The sequence below is a fragment of the Pseudorca crassidens genome, chromosome 18 (assembly GCF_039906515.1).
Source record: "Pseudorca crassidens isolate mPseCra1 chromosome 18, mPseCra1.hap1, whole genome shotgun sequence".
Taxonomy (NCBI): domain Eukaryota; kingdom Metazoa; phylum Chordata; class Mammalia; order Artiodactyla; family Delphinidae; genus Pseudorca; species Pseudorca crassidens.
The window spans coordinates 3,827,067-3,852,824 of NC_090313.1; the positions used below are offsets into that span (position 1 = coordinate 3,827,067).

The following is a 25,758-nucleotide window of genomic DNA, read 5'->3' on the forward strand; positions in this document are numbered from 1 at the left end:
TCTTGTGTCTCCCTCCCACCCTCCCTATCCCACCCCTCTAGGTGGTCACAAAGCACCGAGCTGATCTCCCTGTGCTATGTGGCTAAAATACATTTTAAAACCGGTCATGTAATATTCCACTTAGTGATCTGCTTACTCAGTCAGATAAGAGTTCATCCAGACCAAAAATACTGTCAAACAGCTACAGGGTTAAGAATTAAAAAAACCAAAAATACAAAAAAAAACCCCTCTCATGTTATCTACTTTTCTCCTGTTACAGATGCTTCCTTATATGAAACAGAGAAGAAAATTAATGATGGTCACTATTATTGTTACTGTTATTTGTGTTATGGATTTATGGTACGTATTTAATGTCTACACTTTTGTGAAATTGACTACTTTATGAAAGGTAATTAAATTATTCCAGAAAGGACTTTTGGTTTTAGTAAAAGAATCCTTGTGTAAGATTCTACGTTAAAAAACAAAACAAAACAACAAAACCAAACAAACAAAAATCCCTCCTTGTTTAAAGATATGGCCATTTTGCTATCCATGAAAGGAAAGAGAATTTCTGATGAAAGCTTTCGGACCATGAGAAAAAATTTCATCCAGGCTCTTGCTGGCAACAGGCCACACAGCAGCACCCAGCCCTGCACAGAGAGCAGGTTGCCAGATGTTATTTAGCTGACTTTTGCTGGAAAAGTATGGGAGAGCAGTTGGAAAATCACAAGGTGTCACACAAGCTTTAAATAAATAAATAGCTTATTTGGCAATGGAAAGGGAGAAAGGCAACCAGTTCCTTCGCTGAGGAAGAAGACTGGGATGCTTCTAATTACAGAGCTCCTTTCTGCTGGTTTCATGGACTGACTTCTTAATGAGAATGGAAACTGTGCTCCCACACTTGTAGTGAGAGGTTCTAGGACTTCAGAATGACAAGTAGTTTTGCTGTAGCTTTGTGATCTTATAGTACGAGAACGCCACTGAGAGAGGAGATCATTCTTCACCCTGCCTTGTCTGCCCCTAATCAGTGACTGAGGCAGTACTACATGGGGAAAGTGTCAACTGCCAAAGGAGAGCTTCTGACACCTTTACTTGAAACTGGCATTGAACATTGTAATCCCTCTAAGGGGAAAAAAACAAACAAATCCAAGATGGACTTGTTAACATCTGAAGGGCACAGCAAAGAAGTATTCAATGAATATTTGAAAACTTAATTTTGTATGAAAAGCCAAAATCAAAAAGAAAAGGTACTTTCTCAGAAGAAATTATTATGGCGTGATGCTGAAAACAGGTTGCCCCATGATCATACTATGCCCATTAGGGTTACTGAACATACAGGCAGCGCTGCTTTACTGTAACTCATCACAAAGCCAATAAAATTGGGCCACATTTTCTTCAAGCTCCCAGATAAGAACCCCTTCATCTCTCTCTCTCTCTCTTTTTTTTTTTTTGAGTTCCTAAGAATTTTATTTTTCAAAGGGTCAAGGAAGAAGAAAACATGAATGGATATTAACTACTTAGCAGATTGCTAGGCAACATGTTACCATAAAAGGGGCAGCAAGATCTAAAAAGAATAAAAAACCGAAGCACAATGTCCATAATGGTGGTGCCCCCAACACATACACAATCATACACACACACACACACACACACACACACACACACACACACAAATGTATATACACACCCAGGCCCACACATAGAAATACACATGCACACTTAAAAGGGCACTCCCAGAGGTATTACTTTTTAAAGCATGGTTTAAAATGAAGGATCAACTTTACATACACCTCTTTTTTTTTTTTTTGCGGTACGCGGGCCTCTCACTGTTGTGGTCTCTCCCGCTGCGGGGCACAGGCTCCGGACGCGCAGGCCCAGCGGCCATGGCTCACGGGCCCAGCCGCTCCGCGGCATGTGGGATCCTCCCGGACCGGGGCACGAACCCGTGTCCCCTGCATCGGCAGGCGGACTCTCAACCACTGCGTCACCAGGAAAACCCTACATACACCTCTTTGAGGCAAATTCTATGATGATTTTTGTGACATTGATTATTCTTATGTTTGTTACTCATCAATAATCATAACGTGTATACACAACAAACAAAACTACTATGATCTTTCTGTAAATAAGGATCTCTTGGCCCATAAAATTAGCAGAATTTTTAGGTCACAGTTTTACAAACAGGTTAAAATATATATCACCCTTTCTAATATTATAATCTTGTTACTTTTCTTAAATTTAAGACTTTATTATATTTAAAATAAAGACTTTTATAAAGTACAGAGGACATTCAAAGGCAAACTTCCAGGACTTAATAAAAAAATAACCAACATTATTGTTCCAAATCATTTCGTGAAGACACACAATTGAAAAAAACAAAAAACGAAAAAACAAAGACACAAGCTTGCTTTTAGCCTTCGTGGTTTCTGCAGGATCCGGAGCCTGCTCTGATCTGAACTCGGGGACTCCCACCCTCACCAGTAGCCCTCACTGTCATTTAGGAGACGCGATTGTATGGTGGGTCCTTATTTGTGATCGACTTTGAAAGTCACAGAAGGCACACAGATGTAAAAATTCGAAGCATCCATGGGCGCCTTCCACGCAGCGGCCGCTGCCGGCTAAGGGCGCGCGGGTCTGGAACCGCCCACTCCCGCGCCTCCGCGCGTGGGGCGGAGGGTCTAGCAGGAGGAGGGCACCCGCCGCGGGGACCCGGCTCACAGGGCTGTGTGCTCGCTGGAGCGCGCCCCCTTCCCAGCACTAAGGAAACTGCAGTTTTCTACGCCTGCTCGTCCTCCTCTTTCTCCTATTACATCCAACAGACGATTTCAACTTCCCGAGACCCTGACAAGTGAATGGCGCTGATGACGCCCCGGAAAGAGCCCACGACCCGGTGCGAGGGAAGGGCGCCCCTGAGCGGGTGGGACCCCGGGAGCACCCCGGCTCTCCTTCCAGGAAGGGGCACGAAACTGCTATGGATCCAGAGCTCACTGGTGCTAACGTGATGCTCGTAAACAAGCCGCGGGCCGGGCACCCGGGAACCACCCAGGAGCAAACCCGCCCAGCCGGGCGGGCGCGCGTCCACCCCAAGCCGGGGCGCCGGATCCGCAAGCCAAAGTGTGTGCTGGGGGGAGGGGGATTCCGAGAGGGCGGCCAAGTTCACTGCCCCTATCTTGGGCCCCGCTAGTGGGGCGGCGGCGAGGCGATGCGGGGCCCGAGTGCGGTGCCACCGTCCCCTCCCACGCACCGAACCCTGGCGGGCGGTGTCGGCCCTTGATCTCCGCCGGCCCCCGCCCCCTGCAGTCCCAATTCCTCCCCCCCCACCGCCCACCCCAGTCCCCTCCCTGGCGGAAGCTCCCAGCCCAATTAATTGAGTCAAAGGCGGGAGGGCAGGGCCCTCCGCGCGTCGGCCGCCGGCCCCCGCCCCTCCCGCGCGCCCCTTTTCCCGCCCTGGGTGGCATCTCCTCCGCCGGCATCCACAACGAGCCTCTGATTAATGAGGCCCGAGCCGGCCCCCACCCGACCCGGGCCCTGGCCTCCGCGGGAGGGGGAGGGGACGGCGGGAAACGCGGCCCCGGGAGAAAGGGGGGCGGGGCGGGGTGCGCGGCCCGCCCCGCCCCCCCGCGCCCCGCGCCTATTGGCCGTGCGAGCCGTCCGTCGCGGAGCGCGGCGCCAATGCGGGCGGCGGGGCGGGGCGGGCCGCGCCGTGTGTGCCTGCGTAACGCCGAGTCACATGTTGTTTTGCTCTTCTTAGTTCAGTCACTCGGTGCGCGATGTGTTACTCACTGTGCGGCGGGGACCGCGACGAGCCCGGGTCGCCGTTGGCAGCACCAGCAGCAGCAGCCCCGGCGGCGGCGGCGCGGACCCCGAGTACCGGGGCACACCCCGGCACCCCGGAGCGCGGCGCGGCGGCGGGACCCGTGCGGCCGGGCGCGCCTTAGGCTCGGCCCCGAGGCTCGGGGACCCCCGACTCTCGGCCCAGCCCGCGAGCCCCAGGCGCCGCCCGAGAGCCCGGGAGGCAGCGGCCGCTGCCGCCGCCGCCGCCCGCGCCGGGCATCCTCTGGGGCCCCGGAGCGCGGAGGGCGCTGCGCCACCGCGCGGTGCCGGCCCCCCGCCCTCCACCCGGCGGGCCTCCCCGAACCTTCCCCACCTCCTGGGCCCGAGGGACGCGGGCTCCGGCGGGCGAGCAGGGGGGGAGGGAGCCGCCCGCGCCCCCTCCGCTCCCCCCGGCCCCTCCACGCCGGGCCGGGCGGCGCGGCCTGAAGCGCCGGTGATGGCGAGCCCGCCGATGAACGGGCGCCCCAGGCCGGCGGGTGGCGACGGCCCCAACCTCAACCTCAACCACAACAACAACAACAACAACAGCGGCGTGCGCAAGTGCGGCTACCTGCGCAAGCAGAAGCACGGCCACAAGCGCTTCTTCGTGCTGCGCGGACCCGGAGCGGGCGGCGACGAGGCGGCGGCGGCGGCGGCGACAGCGGGCGGGGGGCCGGCGCCGCAGCCGCCGCGGCTCGAGTACTACGAGAGCGAGAAGAAGTGGCGGAGCAAAGCGGGCGCCCCGAAGCGGGTCATCGCGCTCGACTGCTGCCTGAACATCAACAAGCGCGCCGACGCCAAGCACAAGTACCTGATCGCCCTCTACACCAAGGACGAGTACTTCGCAGTGGCGGCCGAGAACGAGCAGGAGCAGGAGGGCTGGTACCGCGCGCTCACCGACCTGGTCAGCGAGGGCCGAGCGAGCGCCGGCGACGCGCCCCCCGCCGCCGCCGCCGCCGCCGCCGCCCCCTCCGCGTCCTGCAGCGCCTCCCTGCCCGGCGCCCTGGGCGGCTCGGCCGGCGCCGCCGTCGCCGCCGCCGCCGCGGCCGATGACAGCTACGGGCTGGTGGCGCCCGCCACGGCCGCCTACCGTGAGGTGTGGCAGGTGAACCTGAAGCCCAAAGGCCTGGGCCAGAGCAAGAACCTGACGGGCGTGTACCGCCTGTGCCTGTCGGCGCGCACCATCGGCTTCGTGAAGCTCAACTGCGAGCAGCCGTCGGTGACGCTGCAGCTGATGAACATTCGCCGCTGCGGCCACTCGGACAGCTTCTTCTTCATCGAGGTGGGCCGCTCGGCCGTGACGGGCCCCGGTGAGCTGTGGATGCAGGCAGACGACTCGGTGGTGGCGCAGAACATCCACGAGACCATCCTGGAGGCCATGAAGGCGCTCAAGGAGCTCTTCGAGTTCCGGCCGCGCAGCAAGAGCCAGTCGTCCGGCTCGTCGGCCACGCACCCCATCAGCGTCCCCGGCGCGCGTCGCCACCACCACCTGGTCAACCTGCCCCCCAGCCAGACGGGCCTGGTGCGCCGCTCGCGCACCGACAGCTTGGCCGCCACACCGCCGGCCGCCAAGTGCAGCTCGTGCCGGGTGCGCACGGCCAGCGAGGGCGACGGCGGCGTGGCGGCGGGGGCCGGGGCGGCGGGCGGCAGGCCGGTGTCGGTGGCGGGGAGCCCCCTGAGCCCGGGGCCGGTGCGCGCGCCCCTGAGCCGCTCGCACACCCTGAGCGGCGGCTGCGGCGGCCGCGCGAGCAAGGTGACGCTGGCGCCGGCAGGGGGCGCCCTGCAGCACAGCCGCTCCATGTCCATGCCCGTGGCGCACTCGCCCCCGGCGGCCGCCACCAGCCCCGGCAGCCTGTCGTCCAGCAGCGGGCACGGCTCGGGCTCCTACCCGCCGCCCCCGGGCCCGCACCCGCACATGCAGCACCCCCTGCACCCCCAGCGACCCTCCAGCGGCAGCGCCTCGGCCTCGGGCTCCCCCAGCGATCCTGGCTTCATGTCCCTGGACGAGTACGGCTCGAGCCCTGGGGACCTGAGAGCCTTCTGCAGTCTCAGGAGCAACACGCCCGAGTCCATCGCCGAGACGCCCCCGGCCAGGGACGGCAGCGGGGGCGAGCTGTACGGATACATGACCATGGACCGGCCCCTGAGCCACTGCGGCCGACCCTACCGCAGAGTCTCCGGGGACGGGGCCCAGGACTTGGACAGGGGGCTGAGGAAGAGGACCTACTCCCTGACCACGCCTGCCCGGCAGCGGCCAGTGCCCCAGCCCTCCTCCGCGTCCCTGGATGAATACACCCTGATGCGGGCCACCTTCTCCGGCAGCTCAGGCCGCCTCTGCCCGTCGTGCCCCACGTCCTCCCCCAAAGTGGCCTACCACCCCTACCCCGAGGACTACGGCGACATCGAGATCGGGTCGCACAGGAGCTCCAGCAGTAACCTGGGCACGGACGACGGCTACATGCCCATGACCCCCGGCGTGGCCCTCGCGGGCGGCAGCGGGAGCTGCAAGAGCGACGACTACATGCCCATGAGCCCCACCAGCGTGTCCGCCCCGAAGCAGATCCTGCAGCCGCGCGCGGCCGTCGCGGCCTTGCCCCCCACGGGAGCCGCGGGGCCCACGCCCGCGTCTGCCGCCAGCAGGGCCTTCCCGGGGAGCGGGGGCGGCTACAAGACCAGCTCCCCGGCCGAGAGCTCCCCGGAGGACAGCGGGTACATGCGCATGTGGTGCGGAGGCTCCAAGCTGTCCGTGGAGAGCGCCGCCGACGGCAGGCTGCTTCCAAACGGGGACTACCTCAACATGTCCCCCGGCGACGCGGGAGCCTCGGGCACCCCGCCCGACTTCTTCTCGGCCGCCCTGCACGCCGGCGGCGGCGGGGAGATGCTCCGGGGCGTCCCCGGCTACTGCTACAGCTCCCTGCCGCGCTCTTACAAGGCCGCCTACACCTGCAACGGGGACAACGACCAGTACGTGCTCATGAGCTCCCCCGTGGGGCGCATCCTGGAGGAGGAGCGGCTGGAGTCGACGGCCGGCCCGGGGTCCACGCAGCCAGCCGGCTCCTTCGCGGCCGGGGCAGGGGGCGGCGGCGGCCACCCGCAGCCACCCCACCAGGCGGTGCCTTCGCCCGGGAGGCCCGGTGGCAGCGGCAGCGGCCGCCTGGAGGGCTTCCTGGGCCAGCGCTGCCGGGCCACGCGGCCCACGCGCCTGTCCCTGGAGGGGCTGCAGACCCTGCCCCGCATGCACGAGTACCCCCTGCCGCCCGAGCCCAAGAGCCCGGGCGAGTACATCAACATCGACTTCGGCGAGGCGGGCGCGCGCCTGTCGCCGCCCGCTCCCCCGCTGCTGGCCTCGGCCGCCTCGTCGTCGTCGCTGCTGTCCGCCGGCAGCCCGGCCTCATCGCTGGGCTCGGGCACCCCGGGCACGAGCGGCGACAGCCGGCAGCGCTCCCCGCTCTCCGACTACATGAACCTCGACTTCAGCTCGCCCAAGTCACCCCAGCCGGGCGGCCAGGCCGGGGACCCCGTGGGCTCTCTGGACGCCCTGCTGTCCCCCGAGGCCTCCGCGTACCCGCCGCTGCCCCCGCGCCCCGCCGCCCCCTCCTCGGCCCTGCAGCCGGCGCCCCCGCCGCCCCCGCCCGGAGAGCTGTACCGCCTGCCTCCGGCACCACCCTCCCAGGGCCCTGGCGCGGCCTCCTCTCCATCCTCGGGGGCGGGCGACAGCGGCGACTACACCGAGATGGCCTTCGGCGTGGCTGCCACGCCGCCGCAACCGATCGCCGCGCCCCCGAAGCCCGACGGGGCCCGCGTGAGCAGCCCCGTGTCCGGCCTGAAGAGGCTAAGCCTCATGGACCAGGTGTCGGGGGTCGAGGCCTTCCTGCAAGCCAGCCAGCCCCCAGACCCGCACCGCGGGGCCAAGGTCATCCGTGCGGACCCGCAAGGGGGCCGCCGCCGCCACAGCTCGGAGACCTTCTCCTCGACCACCACTGTGACCCCCGTGTCCCCGTCCTTCGCCCACAACCCCAAGCGCCACAACTCGGCCTCGGTGGAGAACGTGTCTCTCAGGAAAAGCGGCGAAGGGGGCGGCGGCAGCGTCCTGGGTGGCGGTGACGAGCCCCCCACGTCCCCCCGCCAGTTGCCACCGCCGCAACACCCGCAGGCGCGGCCCTGGACGCCGAGCCAGCCCGGGGGCTTGGTCGGCTGCCCCGGGGGCAGTGGCTCGCCGATGCGCCGGGAGACTTCTGCTGGCTTCCAGAACGGCCTCAACTACATCGCCATCGACGTGAGGGACGAGCCGGGGCTGTCGCCGTCCCCGCAGCAGCCTCAGCAGCATCCTCAGACGGGAGACAAGAGCGCCTGGGGCCGGACCCGGAGCCTCGGGGGCCTCATCGGCGCGGTAGGGGCCGGCAGCACCGGCGGGGTGTGTGTGGGGCCCGGCCCTGGCGCCCTGCCCTCCGCCAGCACCTACGCCAGCCTCGACTTCTTGACGCATCACCTGAAAGAGGCCACGGTCGTGAAAGGTGAGACCCTTGCGGCTGGTGGAAGAAGGGTGGGCACGCGAGGGCGTCCGTGGCTCAAGCCTCTTCCCTTCTTTGGTACCTCGACCTAAATGCCAGAGTGCCGGCGCAGGTTTCCTGTTCTGTTTCACTGTGAGGCCGATGTCAGCTCTCGAACCCCAGAGACCTTGCCAGGAGCACTCGGGTCATCTTTGAGTTGAGTGGGAATCTTTGGACTCGGGAGACTTTTGATTTGTTTTCTTGGGCCCAGACTCCCCGTCTTCCCATGAGCACACCTGGCGGGTGCCCCCAGGTCAGCCCCCCGGGGGGAGGCAGGCGGCAGAGGGGGTCTTCTCCATCTGAGAGGCGGGAAACTGGTGCCGGGAGGGGACTTGAAGTTCCGGTAGCTCCCAGGCCGCAGCCTTCACCTTTCTCTTTGTTTTCCTGGAGCCAGGCCCGGCTGACTCTCGCCGAGCCTCAGAGTTTATAAAACACGGGCCCAAAAGTTGTTTAGGAAACGCACATCCATTTTGGTGACTGCTGCAGGGAACAGCGAACCATTTCAAGTTTACACGCAGCCTGTGGGAGCTTTTCCACCAGAGACGTTCCTTTGCTCCGAGCAAGCTGAAATGGTGACGCTGCTTAAACACAGCTCAAAAGCAGTGGTTGTCCAACTCGAGCCCACCTGGGAGTCACCTGGAGAGTTTGCTGAGCCCCGGACGGCCGGGCTAGGTGAATCCCCGAGATTCCGGTGCAGTGGGTCTGGGATGCGGCTCCCAGTGTGCTTCTTCTAAGAAGCCCCCAGGTTGTACTGGTGCTGCCAGTTTGGGGACCATGGCTGGGAGCACCTGACCCGGTTAGACCGCCTGAGTAGGCTTGAGAAATGGCCTATGGGGGCAGCCCAGGCGCAGTCATGTGAAGCGGCCAGTGGGCGGGGCCCAGGCCCCCAGCATTTTTCGGCCGCCCAGGTGATGTGAATCTGGGCTTCAGAGGAGACAGTGAAAGACGACCATGCTGGTCTTCTCAGGAACCATTGGATGGGATGGTGTCCAGTATTGTTCTTTGCAGTCTCATCACAGATCCAAAAGGAGAGAGGTGTGCTTGCCTTGCACCTGCAGGTGCGTCCTGACTGTCTCAGAGGTTCTGACTGTCTCAAACTTTGAATGATGCGGTGGAGGAGAGGTGGGGGGGGCGGGGGGGCTCGAGAGAGTTTCTTCTTTAATTTTGTAGCCGCTTCTGTGCAGCGTTGTCAGGAAGATAGAGGCTTTATGGGAACCGCAGAACACAGAGCAGCGAACACGTCTTAGATGCTGGCCCGAGGTCAGCAGTCTGCAAGGGTTACAGGGTGACGACTGAGGTAGCTTGGGGATCCGTACACCTTTTTTTCTAAACGTGAACAGAGCCCTCTAATGCCATCTGAATCCAGCATGTGTTTTCTAGTATCCACGGGATTTAAAGTTATAGCTGTAGAGTGGATACCCTGGAAATCCAATATAACGGAGGAAACGCTACCTGCTTTTTTATTAAAATTGTGGAACACGAGATAAAAAGAGTCACGGAGAGCTATCAGAGTGTGGTGGTTCAGCATCTAACGAAGCCCCCTGGGAGTTGTCAGGATGTGTCCCATAAACGATGCTCAGCGGAAGGTCACTTTGCTTGGAGTTAACTGAAGCCCTACAGGTGCATCTGAAAAATTGCGCGTGTGTCTGGGACTTGCAGGGTGATTAGCTGCCGTCCAAGATGCACACCAGCGTAGCTAGACTTGAGTGGAGGAGAAATCTGTGCACACAGGAATGGGTATAGGCCATCGTGAGCACGAAAGTACATTTTGCTGAAATCTGATTCTAATCAGAAAAACAGCCTGAGAACACAACACCTCTCACTGCTTCTGGTGGAGTAGGCGGGAAAAACCTGGACTGGATTGAGGAGGGCCCTGGGAGGCGTTTCTTGCAGTCACAGGGCGAATGAGCTGGAGCGCGCACCTCCAGGCCTGAAAGGATTCAAGGCCTTTCCGATAAAGTAGATACTTTCAGAAACGTGATTCACGTCTAATATGATACCCTTTTCAGATGAGGGAAAATGTTAAACCGCAAGAGATAAGTTTATGAGAGGCCTGATTTGGCCTGTTTTGTTTCAGATTTCCCACCAGTATAAAATTCCTTACAACCTATAGGATTCAGGATTCTGAAATCAAAACAGCAGTTTGTATGTTCGGTGGTGGCTGAACAAAGATGAGAGATCGCTTTGCTAGTTGTCCAGAGTCTCTGTGGGCGTTAATGTAAACACTCTCTTAAGAAGGAAAAAAGACTATTTTTAAGCAAAGTGGATAACTACAATTGGTCCATTGTGCCCAAACCACATTTTTTTTTTTTTTTTGGAAAAAAGGACTACATGCTAAATGGATTTCTAGTAAACTAATTTGAGCACAGAGAACAGTAGGGTAGGGAAGACGGGCATCTCATCTTAATTAACGGGGAAACTAAATTGCATTTTGTGGAGCCAGAAAGGGACTGTGGAGAAACCCAGAACGAACATCCACTTTTACTGAACTCACGTTTACGCGTAGACATTTGTCTGTGATGCTGATAGATAAAAAGTGCACAGGAGATAAGTGTTGTTTGAGAGCACGGTTTATGGAAGGAAGACTTGGAAAGCATTTCTTTGAAGAGAAAATGGAAAATGAACTTCCTGAGTCATTGGGTGTGCTGCCCTGACTCTCGGAAGTGGCCGTGTTTCCACATCCAGCTCCTTGGGTTCCGCGTGGAAAAACTTCACGAGTTATGCTGAAGTGGAACCATTCGGGGTCCCTTGGGGGGCTAGCGTTTGGTATTTGGAGAGGTGGTGACAAAGAGGTAAGGTCCCAGCAGTGTCTGATGGTTGTTTCCAATAGAATTGGGGATGGCGGTGGGGTTTCAATGGTGGAGCCAATTCAAAAGTTAGCACGCCTTAAATTGACACAGATGGGTGTGTATGTATCTGTAGGTCCTGCAGAGCAGGTACAAATTTACCTCGAAACTATGCACCTTACTTGGGAGCCGGGAGAAGGTTACCTATCCTTTGTTTTGTGGGTGTGCATGGGAACAAATACAACCAATCTTTAGAGTATTGTTGTTTGGGAACTGAAACTATGCTACTGGAGTCACTGTGCTTTAAAGCCACTTTTTAAAATGAACTTTATATATTTGGTCGTTAGGGTTATAGATCGGTGTATACCATAAACTGTGCTATTTTGCTATTTCTCTTTAGTGGGGTTTTTGTTCTAGAATTGGTTTATCTGTAGGTACAAGGCAGATCAGATAAGAATTACCCCGAAAGCATCTGTATTTAAATTTGTTCCATAAAAGGACTGTTTATTCACCTCCCACAGTGAAAGAATCCAGGGATGAGAGAGCAACACAATTGTTTCTGAAGGGGCAGCAGAGTCACAAGGCACGTTTAAAAGTATTGTCTGTTGAAGTCTTAAAGCAAGGGGCTTGAATATTTTTAGAACTCCAAGGAGATGACTTGACAAACCACACACGCTTTATTTTTCCTGTCGTGCAAGCTTTTCTGCTTTGGTTGGCTAGCTCTTGTCATAATAAGGTAATCCGTGCCCTGTTCCCACCCTGTTCCCAGGAACAGACAACTAAGGTGCTAATGAAAACACACACAGGCTTTCCTGAATGAAAGTCACATGACTTGTTCTAGTTCCTTTATTGAAAGAGAAACCTTTACCAAAATAGTACTTCGGAGCAGGAAGCAGGGTGTGTGGAACACTAGCCCAGGAATCAGGAAGCCAGGTGTCTAGTTGCCGTGCTGCGTGAGTCACGTGCAAGAGAGGAAAGCCATTTAATCCCTCTTTCTCACTTTCTCTGTCTGTAGAATGGGGTCCTTATAACCCTCTCCTCCTGTGCTCAGGGCCCCTGGGAGGCCCAGGAGGTTGTCAACATCCGGAGCGGTTCAGCTCCTCTAAAGAAGCGTGTTAATAAATCCAGCGATGCTACCGATGTTTATGTACAGGAAAGGCACTTTTGTAAACGGGTGTTCTTAAATTAAAAACCGGGATGCTCAAAGTTGTCTGAACGTGGGGCCGGTACCTTCCTAAGAAATTCAGGCCTTCTCTGTTTTGGTGGCTGGTTTTACTCCAGTCTCCGAGAACCATTGTTTTTTCCCCCCTCTTTGTTTCACTTGAGATTTTTCTTTTCCTAGATAATTATCAATTGTCATGAAGTAGTGTTTTAAATTACAGAGTAAAATAACAATTAAGGAAAAGAGCATTCCGATCCTGAAACTACATCAGGACCGTACTTTCTGATGACCTTTTGCGAGGTGCTTGTAAGAGATAGTGTCAAGATGAAAAACGTGTAACTGGAATATAGGTTTTTTAAAATTGAGAGTATTGCTCCTAGTATGGGGTGCCTTATGAGAAAAGCAGAACCCTTAAACTGTGAGTTGCTGAATCGGCCATTGTTTGGCCTGGGGCTTCAGTCTTCAGGGTTGATTTAATGAGGGTGATCACTCCTGCCCTGTTTTGATTTGACTGGTTGTCAAACTGGGTAGGAAAACCTCCAGCGTTTCTTTTGTTCTTCCACAGGCCCACTAACCCCCAGAAGAGGAATTTTCATAGGTAATTAATGCTTTATTTTCTTTAGAACTCTTAGTATTAAAATGAATCTCTTTCTGAAAAGAACTTGCGAAAGTTTCGGGACCAGCACGGGGATAATGGGTTTTCTGTTAAAATTCCCACTAATGCGTTTTCTGTAGCAGCAGAGTCCCAAGAGCCGGTTAACTTTTGGTATCAGATTTGGCAAGTAGAGAGGGTTTTTTGTTTTGTTTTTTTGGGTAGCACGGAATCAGGTGTTCCCATTTCACCTCAGAAACTTAAGGGAAAATGTACCTTGACTCCTTTATCTGCTTTGCCAAGTACACCAAGTTGGGGAAGCTCGGAGGGAAGGGGACCAACGTGCCCTTCCCCACAGCCCGGTCTTCACTGGGGCTCCTGTGATAGGTGAATCCTCTGCAGACTTTATCTGCTGCAGACATGAGCAGAATGCGCGTTTCCGTACAAGTTGGGCAAGGCCTTTGAATGCTGACATTCTTCTCCACCAAACGGAATTTTCTGAACCTCCAAGATCAGCGGGTATAAACATGTTATCGATCAGGTGGTAGGTTTTATGAGAATAGCCACATTTCAATGGGAAGATTCTTTCTGTGTTCGTTTCATTAATTTGAACGTATTCTTCAAGGTGGCAGTGATTATTCTGAATCACTCCAGGTCGATTATCGTAGACAGAGTTCAGCGGTAGATTTTTTCTGAAGAGAACTGGTGAGGTCATCACTCAAGATGGAGGAAATGCTGAGGCTGATAATTGCTCCTGATGATTCCATTTCTTTCTAGATGTGGCTGCAGAAACTTCCATGAACTGTGCACTGAAATAACGGGCACAGAAGAAAGTGTGAACAGAGCTGGAGTCTATGTTGGGCACTAGCATTTTGCTCTGTGGGTGCGAATAATACAAGATACTTCTGTGCTTGGCCGTCTCATTTAATTGAATTCATTGCATCAGAACTGAATTCATTGCATTCTGCTGAAATGGAATTGGGTTAAGACTTACAGGCTGCATTTTTACAAATGATACAGTGGTTAAGTTAGCGGCTCTCGATGTCTTTTCTGTTGGACTAGGAAATGTTAACTTTGTATCAGGTCGCTTTTACCTGTCCAGAGACTTTGTGAAAGTTCATCAGGCAAACGTGTCTTCAGACTTGGCCCGGTTTTCTTATGCCATAGGTGATGTTTATGCCCAGAGATGCGATTTGCTTCTGGTGCTTTTACTGAATTTGGAATATTTGGTCAAATATTGTGATCCATGATAGACCTTAAAGATGAATGATTACGTGTACGGCATTTTGTAAACACTGGGCTTTTTAGTATCAGTTTTGAAGAGTACCAAATTTGGGGGAAATAAATAATTACTCTTTTGGGGTGATGTGTGTGTGTGTGTACATGTGTGTAGCTTCATAATATCGCATCCAGTTGTGCTCCCAGAGGCTGGCTCTGGATATTATTTTCATAATTGAAGCTCCAATACTGAATGATAATGTGTTCTCTAATCGCGTTAAAACTTTATAACCTTAAGTATAACTATAGTTTTACTGTTACTTTAATCTATCCATATGGTAGTGTTAGTACAGCTGCTTGAGTGAGTTACTATGGTAGAGTACTAAATTTCAATCTTTCCAATGTGAAAAAAAATAGGTATTCTGATAGAGTTCATTATATTAGTGATTTTAATGATTACCTTAAAATCCATATGTATAGCTCAGGAATGACTTACACTTTTGCATAGAATCAGTGCATAATCTTTACTATTTATGAATGCAACACAGTGCTTTCTCTATGCAAATTCAAAAGTACTTACTTAAATCCACCCATCTTTTGCCTCCAAATTATAAGTGTAACTAACGATCCCCAGTGAATGATTTTGAAAGAATGCTGCTGAAGTCGATGAGATGATGAAAACGTAACCCTTGTTCTGATCAATATGGAAAGATAATTGCATCCCCCTCTCCCCTTTCAATCAAAAGAAGTGTTTAAAATCCAAAAAGTATTTTTTTTTCACTTTATAGCGTTAAGACATTTTCATACATAAAGTCTCACGTAATACTCCAAAAGCCCTGTGTCATAGGAGGGCCGCCTGGATCTCCATTTTTGGAACGAGGAACCTGCAACTTAGAGAGTCCCAGTGACTTGCCTGGGAATCCCTGAGACAGAAAAGGGTAGTGATGGGTTGAACCACACGAAGACGCTGTTGTACCAGTACTCTTTATTTTATATCCCATCTTATCCAAGTCCTACACACTGTCTACTTTGGAAGCTCATATACAATAGTGACCTTGGGATTTTACTGTAGATCGGCCTTAGGCAGCTTTCAAGTTAACAGCTGGGTTTTTATTTCACTTGGTGGCAGTAACTTAATTTCTCTCTCTTTTCTTCCACACGTTATTCATTCAGAGTGAGATGGGGACAGCTAAAAGCAGGAAGACTGAACAATAAAGGAAAGCTCTGTCATTTTTTAAAAATGTATTTTTTATTTTATTTTCTAATTTTTATTGTAGTACAGTTGATTTACAAGGTCATGTTAGTTTCAGAAAGCTCTCCTTTTTTTTTGTTTTTGGTTTTTTTGGATGGGGACCACTTTTAAAGTCTTTATTGACTTTGTTGCAATATCGCTTCTGTTTTATGTTTGGGTTTTTTGGCCGCGAGGCATGTGGGATCTTAGCTCCCTGGCCAGGAATCGTACCCGCACCCCCTGCATTGGAAGGCAAAATCTCAACCACTGGACCACCGGGGAAGTCCCCCTCATTTTTAAAACTGTTTTCCACACCTGCCAGTTGGAAGAGCTCAGGATTCGACATTGTTTTCAAAGCTCTTGTGATGTTGGTGAATTTTAGAGCTGAATCAAAATGTTGGTTGGTCGTCTCTTCTGGGGCCTCTCAGGCTCTCTTCCTGGACTTCCAGTGGTCTGCAGAGTTGGAAAACTTATATTCCTCCAGCTGTCTTTGTTTTAGTAAAGCAAACTGTAGATTGTACTTGATAAGATACCCCCCCACCCCCCACAACACTAAATGCTTGAAAACTCTCTCCACACAGAGTGGTGACAGGAGAAAAAATACAAGGTCATTTTGAGGGAGAGGAGTTGAGAACCATCCGTCTAATGTAACTCATTTTAAGGTTGTGAAAACAGAGTCCGAGGGAGGTCGTGCGTCTTTTCCAAGGTCACTGATTTAATTAGTGGGTAGAGATGTTAGTAAATGTTATCAGGAAAGAATAGGTTTGCTCTGTCTCTGTGGGCCTTTGTGTGGAGATGAATACCTTTCTCCTAGGATATGGCCTGTTCCCTCTAGAATGATTTATTGTTTGTAGAAGTGCTATTTGTTTTTTGATTTGGGAGCCTTGCAGGAAATGGCTTCATGCATATACTACAAGGTATGCTGGTGGACAGAACTAGAGGAAAGCAGACACTTGAATAAGGAAGAATGCTGTAAGTTAGAGAAATAGGCTGCTGATGCCCATGTGGGCAGTGTTTTCTAATGTGGCAGAAGGGTGAAGGCCTGGCAGACATTCAAGATCATGTGCTTACTTGTGTTTAAAAATAAAAAAAAGAGAAGAGGAAGAAAGAAAATTCTTGGGATAATTCAAATCGAAAGGCCTCTGTGATCTGGGAAAATGTAAGTCCTTTTTCTTTATCAGTGGGTCATCCTGGGGCCCTGATCTGACATCTGATGGGGCTGTGTTTTCATTCATTCCTTGAGGGGTCCTTAAGATGCATTTCTTCTCTAAGTGAAATATCCTATACTCGTCATTATGAATAAGGCCATTAGCAGTCTCCTAAGAAACTGTTTCATGATGAGTCATCACTCTATTTGATGATGAGTCTATTTGAAAACGAATAATTTTAGAATTTGCCTAAGGACCCATGAATAATCAGTGGTTGCTAGGTGGTGATCTTCTGGGGAGTGGATTATCTCACCGGTGCCCTTCTTGTTTTTAAGATCTTTTATTTTTTTCCGAGAAAAAACTTACTTAACTTCATTGTTATGGGATGAGAAATGGTTTTTCAGAAGGCACTGCCTTCCTAAGATGTGATTCTAACCCCCCTTTGAAAGGCATAAAAGAAGACATAAACAAACATAACAGCTCACACAACAGCTATCCATGTTTGAAAAACCGTGGTCGGGAATCTATAGCCTTGTGCTCTGGGGAGTGGTTCAGGGCTGTGTTTACACGAGCTGCCAGTCTCTCCAGCATCCGCAGAGAGAGCACTTCCTTCCTAGCAGACGGCCACACGCCTGCCATTAGAAGCCACGCGCACCAGTAATCCACCCAGCATCGCTGGCGGCCAGCGGCGCAGGATAACAAAACGGGAATGCTTGTCCCCCTGTCAGGAATGAATGGAGTGATGGAACTGCTTCTCAGGATAAGAAGAAAGCAAAGCTCAGAGGACCCTGTCAGGGGGCACTGGCTCTGTGGAGCACTTTCCCAGTTAGGTGGAAAGCGGACGAGAATAAAGACGCTGACGTGCTATGTGGGGAGTGTTTGTAAGTAAACCCGGTCGTCTTTCCCTGGGTGAGGTCTGGATCCCTTCTGTGAAAACGTGTCTTCCTCGGAGGACCTGGGACGGAGCTCTGGCTTCCCGGCCCCGTGCTAGTGATGGAAAGCAACTGAAAATAGAGGCTGAGCTCAGTGACCGTCTGATGCCCGTGGATGCCCAGGTCGTAGAAGCCTCCCCAACCTGTCATGTGAGTGACGCAGCCGTTTTCTGCCCTGCCAGGCCCGGCTCAGGCCCCCTGTGGTCCCCTGCTGCTTTCTTCCTGGAGGGCTTCCGGAGCCCAACGTGGGTGGATGAATGGATGGATGGATAGACGGAGGGACGGATGGATGGAGGGAATTGTTAGCTGGGGGAGAAGTTTTGGAAACAGGCCAGGACGTTCTTACTAAATTTAAAAACTGTGCATATAGTATTTTAGAAACTCCAGGCAGTAAGCAGGATTAAACAGGGCATGGACTAGAGGGTGCTGTGCACATTGATTTTGTTTGAAAATCAGAGATGGACGTACAGCCAGAGCTCCTGAAGTGCTAAGGCAACAAGAATTCCTAGAAAGGGAAAGTGGTCAGTTTCTTATACCACAGCCTGGATGCATTTTTTTAAAAGATAATTTGCTACCGTGATTTGTGGTGGTGTTATGCTTCTGTTTTATTCTTATATGATGCAGGTAATTTAAAAAATGTTTTCCAGCATGAAAGGGACCTAAACTAATACTTTTGGTATTATGCAAATGAAACAAAACAAATCCATGAGCTACTCATAAGCTCTTCCAGTTATATTTATATCAAATTTTTTAAACAAATACTTGATCAAATATTTATATCAAATAAGTTTGGTGAAACTAATACAGAGAACTCTTCTTACTTCACCAATTAGACTCATAAGAAATGTACAGTTCAGCTGAAAATATTTAGATGCGTTTTCGCAAAATATCTTAGTTGTGAAATCTGTATTTCTTCTTTCTTTAGAATATTATAAAACCAGAGTGGACATTTATCTCAGTCAGTTTCAGAAAACTCACTTTAACTGGTTGAATAAACAAAAAAAATTTCAACTTTTAATAATGAACCATGTGGAAATGCTTGATATGAAATATTGACCCACTTCTATAAATACAAACATCCATGAATTTTGAAACAGTCTTTCGATTTTATTTATTTTGACAAGTTTTTGAAATGAACATTTTCTTTTCAAGTTGAAAGTTTGCAGTAGCTTCCAAACACTGATAGAATGACATTTCGGTGCGGAGGGTGAGAATCAAAACGAAAGACGCAGTAGCACGGACAGATCTTAATTCCGTTTTCCTTCTTACTGTTATTTGTGGTTTAGCTTGTGGGTAGTGCTGGTTTATGAGTAGATTTAGTTCTCAATGAAATAAGCACCGCAGTAAAATACCCAAGTTTAACGCAAGTTAAACGCGTGGAGCGTTTAACTCGGTTCCTAGAATAACTCTGGGCGACAAGCACGCATCTTCACGAGTCTGGAGTCTGTGCCGTTCAGCTGGAATGTTCAGAATTCATCTCTGAATTTACTCTTGAGCCGTTCTTGGCCAAAGACACAGGATGGGCTGTCCCTGCTGGGACTGCAGGTGTCCTTGCTGGAAAAGTCTGGTGGAACCACTCAAACGTGTAGTGCCCCCAGTCCCCCACACACATTTGGGGTCCATCCAATGAAGTGGAATTTCCACATCAGTTTTCTCCTCCGAGAAACCACAGGTTTGATCTTGCTGGGCCCCGGCTCCGAGCTGTCAGCCTCTCTGAGCTCTGGGTAGCCTCGCCTCAGAACTCCCAGTATTTCTCTGTGTGCTCTGTCTTTGCTGTTAGCCTTTGGATTCCAGAAACTTCACGAGGTTAGTGGACTCCCTCTCCCGTTCCTTCTGAGGCTTCCCTGCTCACCCTCAGCTCTTGCCGAAGAAGGATGCTCACCTGTAGTCTGTGTGATGGGAAGCATCCGTAGCTGCAAAGCTGAGAAAACTCACACGTAAGATGTGCTCAGTGCTGCTGCCTGTCCGTGAGAAGTCAACACTTCGATTTTAGTTCGTTTCTTTCCTCATAAATGATCCACAGACATTTCATGTGATCACAGTTGTATTTATAGTGTAGGCTTCAAAATTGCTTAATTTTCAGACGTCCTATTAATTTCCAAGTAGAGTTCTGTTTTCTTAAGACACACCTGAAACCACGTGCAGGCAGCTCTGAGCCTTTTTAAAAAGTGTGTGTTTTATCTGTTTTTCCCTGAAAAAAGCCAACAAAGAAATGACAGGCACTTCCCTTAAGGGCCCCTTGGGAGGATAGAAAGGTGGCCTGTGGGGCGGGAGAGACAGAGGCGGGAAAGGTTAGATCTTCCTTCAGCTTTCAGATTTAACGAAATGGTTACGTTTTCTTATTTTTTCATTACAGAGATGCTAATTGTGACATGTTGCATACTTTAAAACTATTTCACCCATTTGAAAAATATTACAGTGCAGGCTAGAAAGAAAGAGGTTTGACTTCCAAGCTAAAACAAACAAACAAAAAACAACCCAAAACCAGAAGTACCGAATCTTCAAGCCTACCTTTGAAACCAAGGAAATAAACGTAATGTTGACATGTGTTCGGAGCATGAAGTAGTGTAGGTAGTAAAAAGTGCTCCAGAAAACAAGGCAGGGAAGAGAGAGGGAGAAGGTGGAGAGGAAGCAAGTCCTGTAGGTATTTAGGGGGAGAGTCCATATGAGCAAAGGGAATGACTAACTGTGCAAAGGCCCTGGGGCAGAAAGTTGCTGGTGTGTCCCAGGATCAGAAGGAGACCCGTGTAGCTGACCAAGAGGGAGCAGGGAGAGAGCAGTAGGTGATGAGAAGGAACTAACAATGAACCGTGACGTGTAGAGCCTGGGCAACCAGTGTAAAGACTTTGTTCACGTTCAACAGCGAAGACGGAAAATATAGTTTCTTTGGAACAGTATGTGAAGTGTTTAAAAATTTTTCATATCATTTCGCCATAGCGTCTTTTTCCACTTAGTGTGGTATATGTCAGCTCCTGACTTTCTTTCTCAAAAATATGACGTAAAAGGTGAAAAGACCTAAAAGTTTCTGGGGGAAGGAATATGCTGAGATGTCATTGCACTGGGGAAGGCAGAGGGAAATTGTCACAAGATAAACAATGCCATCAAAGCACAAGTGTCTGGTCGTGGAATTACATGCTCGGTTACACAGACGTTATTTGTAAAGCACCTTATAACATGTCTAGATGGTGTCTCATCCTCAGAACCTCCAAGGAGGGAACGTTCTTGCCCTTACCCTTATTTTTTAAAGGAACCACCCGAGGGTGAAGGGGTCTAGCAGTGGACCTCAGGGGAGCCTCTGCCGGGCTGTAGGGAACGATGCTCTGGTCCACTCGCTGCTTCCTGGTTCTGTGTCTTCTCAGAACCCCCAGTGGCTTCCTTTGAAAAACTGGGTCAGTTACTCCCAACTCCCCCTCCCCAGGGCATCCATCCGCACAGTGTGCTTTCCGGTAAGGCGCGTGAAATTCGGGCTCTGCAACAGACTGATTTTCTTCATCAGCTGATTGGGAAACTAAAATGATAGAAAAGTCATTATTCCTTGTATTTCATGGAGATTGGGCCTCAACGTGGAAGCACCGGTGGGGGTGAGCTTGGAGTTAAGGGGAGTAAGGCGTCCAGAACAGCTAGTACCGCGTGTGGATAAAGACCTCCCCTTCTTCTAGCCTTTCTGTGGAGAAACCGCACCCTTCGTATGTGGCCTTTGTGGCTATTTGTAGCTTATGTCACTTTAAGGACTTGACATGGGTTTAGGTCTACCTTCAGAACATAAGCTCGGTTTTACTTAATTTTTCTGAGATACGTAAAAAAGGGATGGCCTGCATGAAGTGTCTTAAAGCAGCTCATTCATTCGAACAAGAGAAAAATGACGATCCCATCCTAATTGTTTATTTCTACTGTGTTAGTAGTTGTTCCTTCTCGTAGGGGTTGCTATTACTTTGTCCAGACCGGAAGTGTGAAATTTGCATTTTCTCTGTCCAGTGTATATTTTAGGAAACATGCTTATGCTCCTGGGTCTCTTAAAGTCATTTTTCAGAATCTGATGTGTAAGGAATCAGAGCAGGAAGGGGTGGATGGCGGGAGGCTGCATGTTCGCGTTGGGGGGAGGTTTGTGACCCACACCCAGGGTCTCAGCGGGGACGCACGGCCGGGGGGGCTGTGCTTCCCCCTCTGTGTCTGCCACTCTCGCCCTACAAGCAGATTGCTAGCATAGACTTGTAAATAACTCGATTCACGCATAGTCTTGTCAGATCTGTGCAAAATGTGTGAAGTATGGGCAAGTCAAATAAGGCTCCAATTCAAGCTTATCTCCAAAGAATGACAATGGCTAAATATTAATATTTCTTTATGTGAGCATATTGAAACAACTGATTTGTAAATATAGTAAAAGTTACAATGAATGGGCAAGTTTATTCTGCTTCTTCTGTTTCGGTCACTTTGAAGCCTACGCCCCATTCGTGTTCAGTTCGATACAACGAGTAGATTTTGCAGAATGGCCGGCTGCCCTCTAAGGAGAATGGAGAAAATAAGTTATTTTATGTTAATTCATATAGACCGAGTGTCACAGAATCATAACGCTGCTAAATGTGAAAAGGTGGAAGTGATCTCTCCGGACAGGACTTCCCTGTCTGCGTGATGCTTTTCTGGAGGGGAGGGGCCTGTGTGTGTGATGTATTGGGCGTCATTGTGGTCTATCGAGTGGTCGTCTGCTCAGTCTGGAGTTTGTGTTTTTGATTCCTAAAGAGGTGGTTGGGAAGGCATGTCTTCTTTAAATCCATTCTTAAAAGTCATAGAGAGGGCTTCCCTGGTGGCGCAGTGGTTGAGAGTCCGCCTGACAATGCAGGGGACACGGGTTCGTGCCCCGGTCCGGGAGGATCCCACGTGCCGCAGAGCGGCTGGGCCCGTGAGCCATGGCCGCTGAGCCTGCGCGTCCGGAGCCTGTGCTCCGCAGCAGGAGAGGCTGCAACAGTGAGAGGCCCGCGTACCTCAGGGAAAAAAAAAAAAAAAAGTCATAGACAAACCCTGCCCAGCTTTGGAGCCCGGGAAGGTTTTCGTGTCAATCAGTAAGAAATGCCGTCTTAACACCGGATGATGGATCGTTTCCCACCTTTCCAAGCCTTCAGCAGTTTGGGAAGCTGACTTTATGTCGCTGGGTATTTTGGTCCTGCCCTCTGCCTTCTCCCTGGAGAAGAGGGAAGGATGAGACGGGTTTGTGATCAGGGGTGTCCCAGCAGTGTCCCCCTGTGTGTCACCGTCTGGACAGGACTGGGTGCCCTCCAGCCCCGGGCATGAAGGCTTCCCACCTGGGGGCAGCGGCAGACACCTCCCTGCTCCGTGTCTGACAGCTGGTGGCCCTGGGCACTCCAGGAGGGACTGGGGGCCAAAGTTTCCAACCACAGGCTTCTGCGGATCTCCCGATGGCACGTTGAAAGTCCCGGGTCTGAGGCCCCTGGTGTGCAGGGTCCCTCCCAGCAAACGAGCAGGTAGAATGTCTAGGCTGGGCTCTGACAAGTCTGCACAAGTTCTCTTCAGCAGGTGTACCCAGCTGAGGCTCAAGCTGTGAAGGACATTAAAAACATTTCAGCATTTGGGCGGAAGGAGCGTGCAGGGCGGCTTCACCTGGCTGGTCCAGGCACTGCCTGCCGGGGAAGCTGGGGGTGGTCTGCAGCCTGGGGCACCGGGGCCTGGGTCCCCCTGGAACCACGGGAAGGCGTGGCTGTCAGTGGCTGCTGTCTTACTTTACTGTTTAGCAAATGCACTTGATAAAGATGGTCTGTAACTTCGCACGTTCCACTCTTCATTCCTGAAATTTCAATCAGGGGTACTCCATTTGGATGTAAATCGCTCTCTTCGGCCACAGAGGAATTTACAGAGGAATTTAAATGTCTGTCTGCATTATGGGGCACCGCTGTGTGTGACCCCCGAGAGAATAGAGGTCCTGTGCCCCGTGGCCCCGCCTAGTTGGGGCCCCGCCGGCTGCTGGCATCTTGCTCGCGGGCCCTGCGATGCGGAGAGGGATGTGTGCGTTCTCCGGTGATGCAGAGACACGCGCGGCCTGTGCACGAGGCGTGCAGAAAGCACCCAGGCAGGATGCTCTGGGCAGGGTCTGAGAACTGTTAGCTTTAAATGGCCCTGAGTTACCCGCCCCCCCCAAAGAAAACCACAATTCTGCTTCTGTTCCGCTTCTAGCCAATGAAAACAAGTTTATTCATTTTTTTTTCCCTCCCGAGAGCTCTTCGCCCTCGTGTTTGTGCATTCATGGCTTGTTTACTTACTGCTTGAAGTTGCAGTTGCTGGTGATGTCATTCATGGGTGTAGTTTTGAATGGAGGAGACGCCGTGATGGCAGATCGATGTGCTCAGAGATTCCCAGTGCACAGGGCTGCCAGGCCTAGGGCTTTGTCATTCACAGCACAGCGTGTGGTTACCCATGTACATCATTGAAAGGTGCGGGAAGAAGGCAGAAGGACCCGGCCCCAAGGTGCACATCCTGCCAGCAGCACGTGCTTGCTGTGTGTGGAAAAAACATTTTTTGTGTGTGTATATATACTTTTTCTGTTTGTACTACTTAGTTATATAGTGTATGCATAAAACCTCTTTTGGTAGTTTCCCCATGCCCAGTGAGAAATCTAGGGCAGAAGAATAATGTCCCCATTTTCCTAACAGGGAACACCCTGGTGGGTGCTGCCTGCTGGGCCTGGGGACCCCGACTCTGGTGAGGCCAGTGGCTCTCCACACTCGCATGTCCTTGAGCCGTGGGGACGGTTGCCCTGAGTCCTTCCTGAGCTCCCAGCAAGGCTCCTGAGGTGGCCGGTGGTAGGAATGGGTGTCCACCTGTGCCAGGGCAAAGGACACGGCCCTCAGCCTCCTCATTGCTGGGAGATCCTGCATCTCAACGTAAAGGCCAGGTGTACGTCTGCACAAGGTGTGTTCTTCCCCCCGAGCCAGGACGCTGGCGTCCGTATCAGTGAGGTGTCGTCCACGGGAGGGAATGTACTCGCAGTCTGGAGGTGGAGGCTGCTCAGGCCCTGTGGGTCTGTGCCCAGCAAGACAGCTCGGGGCGCTGGCTGGGCTGGTGGTGGGTCACAATATGTTTCCCCCCATTTTTTCTAATCCTTTCTTTTTTTTTCTTTTTCTGTGACGACAGACAAGCACTTCACAAATCCCGTTTTCAGAACATTTCCAAATTATTGCATTATCATTATGTATAAACCAGAGTAAATTTCAGATTCCTGAAGGTGTACCTTTTTAACTGTACTCATAAGTACGTTTCCTGTTAGTGATATCCTAGAGGTAATTTGAGTTACATTTGGCATAATTTCAGACTTCCAGAAAATGCTTATTTCAGTTTCAATAATAAAAACAAAAAAGGTATCAAATTATAAAATGAAGAAAACCCAGTAGCAACTCTTAAATATTTAAATATTCGAAGGAAAGAACGGCTCATTTGAAATGATACGTAACAGGATATTTGGGGATGGATATATTTTGAACAAACTGTTATTCTACACTCCCTTAAGTTCATAGCAAAACTATAATATTTAGGTTTGAGAACCTCAGATAGACACAATATAAACATTTTTATAGTGTACAAAAATACACCCCTGAGGGAGAATTACACCGTTCATAGGATATTTGCAATTTTAACGCAGGTTCCATCACTTGGCCCAAATATTGTTTCAGAGGGTAGGAACGTAATGCTTCTAGTCACGTTCTCAAATGACTCAAGCAAGAGAAGAGATTTGGGCCCTTTCTGAATTGCAGATCTATCATATATTAACTTTACTTATCATGTTCAAGTTGAAAGAGTAGTACTGTAGGATATATTTAGTAATAATGAGATTTCTTCAGTACTATGGTGTTATGCATGGAATATCAAGTGGAAGAGTAAGGAAAACTAATTCCTAAAGTGTGTGCTAGCTTCATAAATGATTTTATGACTTGCTTCCTCCTCCGTAGGGTCTGTAACAGGATAGCAGGCTTTTAAGTCAATGGGATTGCATCTCTGAAGCACGTAAGCCTGCCGATAATTTTCAGAGGGGGTATCAATTAGTCTCCAGGTGTAACCCGCAGATGGAAATGTATGTTGTAACTTTCACAAATTTACCCTTCTTTCTCCTCCTTGTCTTCCTCGTGTCCTGGGACACAATGTCTCTGTCACCATCACTCAGCTCCACTGTTAAAGTGAGAAACAGCCGTGTCCAAGTGAGTGAACGTGGCTGTGTTCCAATAAAACTTTATTTCCAGAAACAGGCAAGGACCCGATTTGGCCGTACTCTGCTGACCTCTCTCTTAGAAGGCCACTCTCGCATGAGACGACAAAGGTTTTCTTTTCTCTTGGGCCTCAGACAGTC

At 51.4% G+C, this 25,758-nt stretch overlaps 1 protein-coding gene and 1 long non-coding RNA gene across 3 annotated transcripts in view; one reads left to right on the top strand and one right to left on the bottom strand.

The window, feature by feature from the left end:
• LOC137211309 (uncharacterized) overlaps positions 1-3,851 on the bottom strand; it is a 40,590-nt gene extending 36,739 nt beyond the window's left edge. The window contains exon 1 of the long non-coding RNA XR_010937022.1: positions 3,763-3,851. This is a non-coding gene — a long non-coding RNA (uncharacterized lncRNA). The remainder of the gene's footprint in view (positions 1-3,762) is intronic.
• Positions 3,852-4,095: 244 nt separating this feature from the next.
• Positions 4,096-25,758, top strand: part of IRS2 (insulin receptor substrate 2) — a 30,105-nt gene continuing 8,442 nt past the window's right edge. Inside the window, exons 1-2 of one of the 2 annotated variants that reach the window (XR_010937021.1) lie at positions 4,096-8,306; positions 13,660-16,490. Coding sequence is in view for 1 of the 2 variants with exons in the window: in XM_067713648.1 (XP_067569749.1) it covers positions 4,250-8,306 (4,057 nt within the window). In the remaining variant the exon portion in view is untranslated. The remainder of the gene's footprint in view (positions 8,307-13,659; positions 16,491-25,758) is intronic. The other variant, XM_067713648.1, reaches the window with a different exon arrangement.